At 39.4% G+C, this 8,015-nt stretch overlaps 1 protein-coding gene across 3 annotated transcripts; it reads left to right on the top strand.

Annotated features, from left to right (window-relative positions):
- Positions 1–6,514, top strand: LOC102227178 (lumican-like). 3 transcript variants are annotated; one of them, XM_023324710.1, is made up of 6 exons: positions 1–380; positions 1,630–1,770; positions 1,896–2,227; positions 2,836–3,160; positions 3,995–4,312; positions 6,222–6,514. In XM_023324710.1, the coding sequence occupies exons 3-6, from the start codon at positions 1,922–1,924 to the stop codon at positions 6,371–6,373; spliced, it is 1,101 nt and encodes a 366-aa protein (XP_023180478.1). In that variant the 5' UTR covers positions 1–380; positions 1,630–1,770; positions 1,896–1,921; the 3' UTR covers positions 6,374–6,514. The 3 variants fall into 3 exon arrangements, with proteins under 3 accessions (XP_023180478.1, XP_023180477.1, XP_005804369.2); XM_023324709.1 differs by lacking the exon at positions 1,630–1,770; XM_005804312.2 differs by lacking the exons at positions 1–380; positions 1,630–1,770 and having other exon boundaries at positions 1,795–2,227.
- Positions 6,515–8,015: the final 1,501 nt, after the last annotated feature.

Consider the following 8,015-nt stretch of genomic DNA (forward strand, 5'->3'; position numbering starts at 1 on the left):
CGCAAACTGAAATATGTGCTTATTAAAATGTCAGTTTTAATATCTGAAACGACTCACACTAGCTAGACACCAATGACTTCCTTAATTGATCAGGCTTTTTAATATATTTCTGTGCATCTCTTCGAAGATGTTGCCATAAAAATAATATAAGTTTACCAATTGCTGCAGGGGGAAAGGAAGACTCAACTTTGTGAAAAGATTATGGAGGAGGTCTGGTGTCTGGGATGTGGGGAGTGTTTGGAAAGGAGGACTGCATCAGACAGTGGGCAAACACCACTGGTAGCTTGAAAATATACCCACACACATATATGTCTCCCAAGGGCTTCAGTGAGAACAAGACATAGCCCTGTCTCTGCTGTGTGTAGCTTCTGATCAAACAGGTAAGTGTCACTTTCTTTGTTTCTTTTGTGCTACTGTTTCCTCTTTGTGTGGTTGGTTAAGCTGGAAATGATCACCACTACAATGCATGCTTGCTTCATTACAGTAAACTCTTGACAGTGTTCTGAGTTGTTGTTGCACCGCAAAGCAGCACGGTGCAATCATGTTAATCAAGTTCTACTTCCTGATTGTTCAGACCTTTCCTGCAAATTACCTCTGCCTAAAAACTTTTTGCTTGCGAACCTGTGGGAAACAACTGCTGTGTGCATGTTACTGTAACCCGTATGCTATGCAATCAGGAAATTATTACACTATTTCCTCTAATAGCTGATGCATGTTTAAGAAGCCATCTGCTACTGCAACTCAAACCAATGTTTCAGCGTTTTTTTCCAGTGTTTCAGATTAATAACTATTGTTGAACCTCGTCTTCAGAACGGGACTTGCAGTTCTATGTGAAATTGTGTACTTTTGTGTAATAATATTCTAGATGTACATAATATTATAATTTAATCTGGATTGTTTAAAGGGGCAGTATTACGTGTTTTCCAGCTACATAGTATCACTTTATAGCACAATCAAGTAACTGTTAACTTGAGTTGTTATGAAAATTTGGTATTTACTAAGTGTGACTTAAAAGAAATTGAGCTTCATAATTTAGCGTCTTGAAATTGGGCCTCTGTCTGTTTCAGAAACTCCCCCTTTTTCAACACTCCACCTTCAGATAGTCATCACATCGTCTCTCCTCTACTCACCTCTTACATACGTTTTTTCCTGCGTTTAACTGAGAAGTAGCTTGTATAATAAGCCTAGCAGATGCGCTGTTCCATCAGGTGTTTGCTAATTGTAGCTGGCTAGTCTGAAGGAGCAGAGTGACCTGTCCTGTGGGAGGGGTGATCTGTGACATGAAAATTGACCCTCCAAGGGGGAACTGTGTCTTGAAGGTGGAGGTAGGTCCACCCTTGGCATTTTGCACAACTAAACGGTTGCCACGGAGATCAAATGATTTGTCAAACATGCATGTTGGTGCAAAACTCCAGGGACGTTTTTGATGACATTAAAACATGATATAAAGCTCAAAAAGATAGATTTTGCATAATACTGCACAACAATATTCCTCTGGCAAGACAAGAAACATAGAATCCATTATCTGATGTCCCAGATTAGAGAGCAGCTTTGATGATCTGTTTTTGAATTTTATCACTTTATGTTTAAATTGCTGTTCTGATGGGAGACCCATTTCCTCTTCCTCAGTCTTAAAGCTTCTGCAGCCTCTTAACAGTTGTACTTCCATGATTGCTCTTTTATCCTGAACCGCACTCATCGACTCTGATCAGCTTTCCTGTTGATGCTCTCCACGCTGGTAACATGAGAAATAACCCGCCTCCAGGAATGGTTTGAAATTATTTACTGACTTGGCCAATAAACTGTTATATGACTTACTTTTCTTGACTTTTACCATTAAGCTCAGAGACAAAAACATTAATCAATGATTATTTTCTTGTTTGATTCATTGACAGAATTGCGAGTCTCGTCCTCTGGCTCCATGGCTGCCCTGCTTTGTGGCGTGTTGGTGCTGCTGTGTGGCCTAGACTCTGCGTGGGCCACATTAGTCACTGACATGGACTATGGTGGCATTCCTCTGTGGATTAACCGTCTGCTGGGTGAGCCCAGCGTTTTAAGTCTGCAGGGAAGGATTGACCCGGCCTGGTTTCGAGCTAACAATGACCAGGTCTGTCCCGAGCAGTGTGACTGTCCCATCCACTGGCCGACGTCGCTCTACTGTGACAGCAGAGGCCTTGAAAACATCCCCCAGGGCCTGCCGCAAAGAACCCAGTACTTGTTTTTACAGGTAGAATCAAAACACAGAAATGTTATTCCTTTTCCATGATGTTGTCCGTTCACCAATCTTCTTTACCTGCTAAACCACCCTACTGCCAGAAAATGTCTATGATTATGCATGTACGAAAACAATATTCTTCAAGCAGATTCAAAGTTAAGCAAAGATTGTTTGAATATTGCACATACAACAGATTTAAATTTAGGTGTTTAATATACAAAATTAGAGTAATTAAGCATATTACAGCACAACTCCAGTCATTAGACAGTGGCGAATTTATTCCAATACAATTCCTAGTACTTCAAAATGCATAAATTGGCATTAGTAACATACAAACACATCCTGTTTATGAATAAATACCTTTTGCTTTTTTAGCAAATTCACATAGGTAAGTCCTGTTTGGGTGATATTCATGTTTTAAACTGTGCAGGCAAGCCAAAATTTCTGAAGTGAAAATTTCAGAACATGGAAGGTCAATGTAAAAAGACCTAAACCTCTTACATTTAAACTGAAAGCCTCACCGATGGAGTCACTGTGGAGCCCTGTTCATTTTTACTTCTAGTACATCATTAAAAAAAAAAATCTAGCATCTTCAGGGATGCATTTTCTTTTGTTCCCAGGGCAACAACATCTCATCCCTGTCCTACCCCGTCCTGGCTAATATTACGGGTCTACGTTGGCTAATCATCGACAACAACCAGCTGGAGAGCAACGAACTGGAGCTGGCCTCTCTGCAGAACCAGACTGAGCTGCGATACTTTTTTGCGAACCGCAACGACCTGACGTTGGTGCCTGGTGGCTTACCGGCCGGACTCAAACAGCTGCGGCTGGCCTACAACCGAATCAGCAGCATCAGCCCCGGAGCTTTCCAGAACCTGCAGAATCTGATGCTTCTGTTGCTGCAGGGAAACAGGCTGCAAACCATCACAGAGGGTGACCTCAAAGGTGGGGTCATTTGTTAGTTCTGCTCTTCGTACATTTGGACTCAACCTCTGACATCTGGAAGGGAAATAGATCAGTCCCATATCCAAAATGCATTCAAACAGCAAATTTAGATTCAAGTTTTTCTTAAACAAAGTCACAACTTTTGAAGAAACTATTAGGGTTTCAGAATTAAATGAATAAATCATTTTTCATTTTATTGAAATGTTAATCAAACATTAAAAAACTTTGGTGGGTAAAGCTCATAATTACATTTTTCTGTCGCAAATGTTGGTAGGTGCATAGACAGACGGTTTAATCTGACAGAAATTGAGCTGATAAGGTTAAAAGATCCAGAGATGAGAAATGAAACATTTCTAATAAATTCAGGAAAACATAAAGGTCAGTAGTTTCTAATATTGTGCATCTCTTTCTGCACATTAGAGAAATAAATCTGTCATATTATTTTGAAGCACTATCTCGTCATTCATTGACAGAGGATATTTTGTGCTCTTTATTGTAATCACAATCTGGATTTTTACCCTCTGAAGATGTTAAATGAATTTCCTCGTACATCATAAATAAGAAATTAACTATACTCATAACCTTTTAACCGAAACAACACTCAAAAATACTGATCTATTCCATTTATATCTTCTGCAGTGTTTGTAGACTTGTTGGGTATTTATTGCATGTTTTAAAAACGTAAAGAGCAATATTTGCAGTAAATGCAAAAAAGAATAAAATAAATTAAGCCTGTTTGTTTTTCATCTGTTCTCATCTTCCTTCGGTATAACAAATCACATTTTGTCTGGATTAACTCCTGCATGTGTGTGAAGATGTTCTTCTGTCTTTTAGGTCTCATCAGGTTGAATCTGTTGGACATCAGTGGAAATTTGTTCTCAGCTGTCCCCAGCCATTTACCTCCCTCTGTCCAGCAGCTTTATTTGTCCTACAACAATTTCTCTGGGCTGGACGAGGGCAGTTTTGAGGGTTTTCTCAACCTGAAGTATCTGCGTCTCAGCCACTGCGGCCTGCAGAGCAGCAGCGTCCACCCGCAGGCCTTTAACCACTCCAGCCTGGTGGAGGTGGACCTCTCTTACAACAAGCTGATCACCACCCCCACGGTTCCAATAACCCTGCAGTACCTCTACCTGGAGGCCAATAACATTCAAGGTAATGCGCTGACTCATTGATACGCACATGCATCATGAATACAGATGCTTTGATTAAAGCTGTGATTCAAAGAGGGAGAAAAGGTAGCAAAAAATTGCTTGCAGCTTCAGCATTTTGTAGACATGTTGCTGCATATGAATGTGGGAGGAGTTTGGGCTGCGACAAAGATGCAAGAAGATGGTGGAGAAGGGGAGAAAAGTGACTAAATATTAATTGGTTGGATGTGAGGAAAGTAGGTTAAAAGCAGGGAGAGGGGTAAGAGAACATCTGGGAGAGATTCAGAGGTAGAAGCGCCAGATGGAGCAGAAGCTGAAGCTGCTCCCCTCCCCAAACTGTGTTGCTCTGTGTTGTCTGTCTGCTCCCTGTTGCTTTAGCTGGTTTGATGGTGCAGGACTCTCGGAGTCAAAATGTGCCTGACAAGATGTCCTACAGCGCATTTCAAAAGTATTTCTGCTCTTTGAACTTTTTCACATGGTCCTGTTTATTAGGGTTTTATGTAAACATCACAAGTGCATAATTGTAAAGAAGGACAGAGACACCTAATGGTTATTCCACCAAATATTGATTTCTGAGCTCTTCCTGAGTTAAAACATTAGTTTTGTTGTTTCTAAATGAATATGAACTTGTTTTCTTTGCATTATCTGAGGTCTGAAAGCACTGCATCTTTTTTGTTGCATTTCTCACTTTCTGCAAATAAATACAAAATTTTTGCTTGGAATTTCAGAAACATGTTGTCAATAGTTCATAGAATGAAAGAACAAAGTTCATTTACTCAAACATTTACCTATAAAGAGCAAAATCAGAGAAACTGATCATTTTAAGTGCTCTTAATTTTTTCCAGACCTGTATATTCATCCTTCTTTACTCTGAAACCTCTGAATATATTCTGTTTTTTTCAGAACTGACCTAATTTGTAAACAGAATCCATCTGTGTGGAATTTAAACCCACGATGCCCTGAAAACGAAATCCACGTGGTGTTGGCAGCATCATGCTATGAGAATGCTTTGCTTTTCAGGATTATTAAAGACATGGTGTGAGATAAAATCTTTGCTTTTGTAATTTGTGCATTCACATTCATCAGTTTAGTTAGATGTAAGGTTGGTTAATGTTTATCTCAAAGAAAGCTTGGACAGGTTGAACTTGCTTGGCCTCGTCCATGTTCCTATTTGTCTTAGGATTTTGCACACTTCCTGCTTTTGGGTCCCTTTATTACAACGTATGACAACCAGAGGGGATGCCACAAAGTATTTACTGGAGGGGCTCAATACATACATATAACACACTTTTCAGAGCTGTATTTGCAGAAAATTTTAATAGAATACATTGAAGTTTGTGGTTTTAATGTGACAAAGTTTAAAAAGTAAGGATATTTTTGCAACGCTCTACAATAGCAGGAGTTACACAGTCTGTTAGTGAGTTCTGGCAAAGATAAAAATATGCTCTGGTTTTTTAATCTGCTTTCGCAAAGAACAAAGGAACTTTATCCTAATGAGACAGAAAGTCTACAGAAAAACTTCAGCATAAAAACACCTCACTGTCTCAGAGCTCCTCCTGACTGAAGCCAACAGAGGGCTGGAAGAAGCTCTGCGGTGGGTTAAAAAGGAAATGGGTTGAGTAGTTTCCACAGCTTCTTTTTTCACCTCTGCACCTGAGACCTCTAATGGTAAATGCAGACTCTGTGAGTGGAGGACCAGACTGCAGCAGGCTGTTTTTGATAGACAAATTGCATAATATGTCTGAGCTAGTCGGACTTAGGGGGTCACACATGCAAAAGAAACGCTACAGTGTGAAACTGATGCTCCGCTGAATATAAACAATGTCCTGACAGATCACCGACTGTCACCCTTGGGGATAACAAGTTTCAAAATATAAAGTAACCATCTGAATAATGCCATCTGTTTCCTACAGAGTTCAACGTGAGCAGTTTCTGCAGGGAGGTGGGGCCTCTGTCCTACTCCAGGATGAAGATCCTGCGGCTGGATGGAAACAAAATGGCACAACACCAGCTCCCCCCTGACTGGGTTCACTGCCTCCGAGTGCTTCAGAGAATTTTCATCTGACTCGGAGAATTAGTTAGACACGAGTACATTGTGTACCCCTCCGACCCGAACAGGTGTTACAGAGAAAAACACGACTAAACCTCAGCTTGTTGATGTCCAGCTCATTTCTGTTCTTCACATTAAAGCTTGAAATCAGACAGACGAGTTGTGATTTATTTTGTCTTCACTATGTAAAAACAAACCCAGTCGTTTCAAGAAAAATCAAGGTTTAAAAGAGGACAAAGACTAAACTTTTCTCAACAGAAAACTGCTGATTATAACATTATTATTCCAATCCCATTTATACACAAGATCTGCTACTGCAGGTTTAGACATCTGTGTTGTGTTACTGGATAATAGCATTGGCAAATTTTCTTTTCTGAATTTACTGACTCATGTGACTGCCATGTTTCAGCAACACGGCAGTCCCATATCAAGCCCAGCAGCGAGATGAATGAATTGGCTTGAGGTGAATATTTAACTTAATATTAAGCCTAAGGATGAATATGACAAAAATAATCTACAAAAAAGGAACCAAAGTCGTAAATGGAATAATGAATTCATGTTAATAGAGAGGGAGTGAAGTGAGGATTTTAACCTGCCCAAAGTCTGGATGATTAATTGAGCAAGAATGTCAGAGAGACAACAAAGCTGTATGTTCAGTGTAAAACTGACAGGTTTACTGTTGAGAGATGGCAAAACAAAGCTTAATGTTTGTTAATGATGAGATTTCAGGAGTCATAAGAAGTTTAGAAAGTAAAGTAAAGGAGGGGAAAAAAGCTGATCCTCGTTTGTATTTGGGTCAGTGGAGTCACAAGAGGTACAATAATCAAATTGATCGACTGGCATCAACATCATGATGAATGAGTGACTTGATTTTGACAAAAGATTCAGAATCACTCAAGTTGCAGTTTAGTTGTACAAGGTTCAAGCTTAAATATTGGAGCCAAAGACTCAGAAGAATCTTAAGTCCTGATTAAATTACTGTGGATATTCCTTTTTCTTTTTTTTAATCAGATGACTCACACTTCCACTTGTAAAATTAGTGTCATATTCTGCTTGTGTCGCCTCATATAGTAGCAGGACTTATCTATAATAAAGTGATATTTTGATTCTGGAAACATGTTTCTTGTTAGGGAAGTAAAGTTGAGGTTTTGCAGTGGCCCAACCAGAGTCCTGACTTGAATCTGAAAAGACAATTTGTGAGACCAAAGATTATGATGGAGGACTTTTCAACTATAAATACTTGTAGCTTAATAAGTTTATGCTACATGCTTTTCCAGGACGAGTGAATGCTGCAAGTCAGTGACTTGATGTAATTTGGTGGGTTTCCTTAGATAGAAACTTTTTAATCTACTCTAATTAACTGTGCTGTTTGATAACTAGAATGTATGTATGATTACATACCTTGAGACGACATTTGTTGTGAATTGGCACTATATAAATACTCTGAATTAACCTGAAATGAATTTTGCTCTGCCACCTTCCCACCTGCAGCCTCTCAATTCAATGTATTTTCACTGGTATGAAGCTTTTCAAACAATATTCAAACAGATGAAAAATGTTCTGCAAACAGAAAGTATGAGGTGCCACAGAGTAGCAGCCTTTTATTGCTCATGTTTTCTTACTTTCATTTGAATTTCTCATGAATTAGGACATCATA

Source organism: Xiphophorus maculatus, chromosome 20 (genome assembly GCF_002775205.1).
Source record: "Xiphophorus maculatus strain JP 163 A chromosome 20, X_maculatus-5.0-male, whole genome shotgun sequence".
NCBI classification, from domain to species: domain Eukaryota; kingdom Metazoa; phylum Chordata; class Actinopteri; order Cyprinodontiformes; family Poeciliidae; genus Xiphophorus; species Xiphophorus maculatus.

Bases quoted from the DNA above. Each gene is read 5' to 3' on its own strand.
- LOC102227178 (XM_005804312.2), top strand. From the start codon at position 1,865: ATGATTATTTTCTTGTTTGATTCATTGACAGAATTGCGAGTCTCGTCC. The intron at 3,161-3,994 runs GTGGGGTCATTT...TCTGTCTTTTAG, and splicing joins CACAGAGGGTGACCTCAAAG to GTCTCATCAGGTTGAATCTG. The intron at 4,313-6,221 runs GTAATGCGCTGA...TGTTTCCTACAG, and splicing joins GGAGGCCAATAACATTCAAG to AGTTCAACGTGAGCAGTTTC.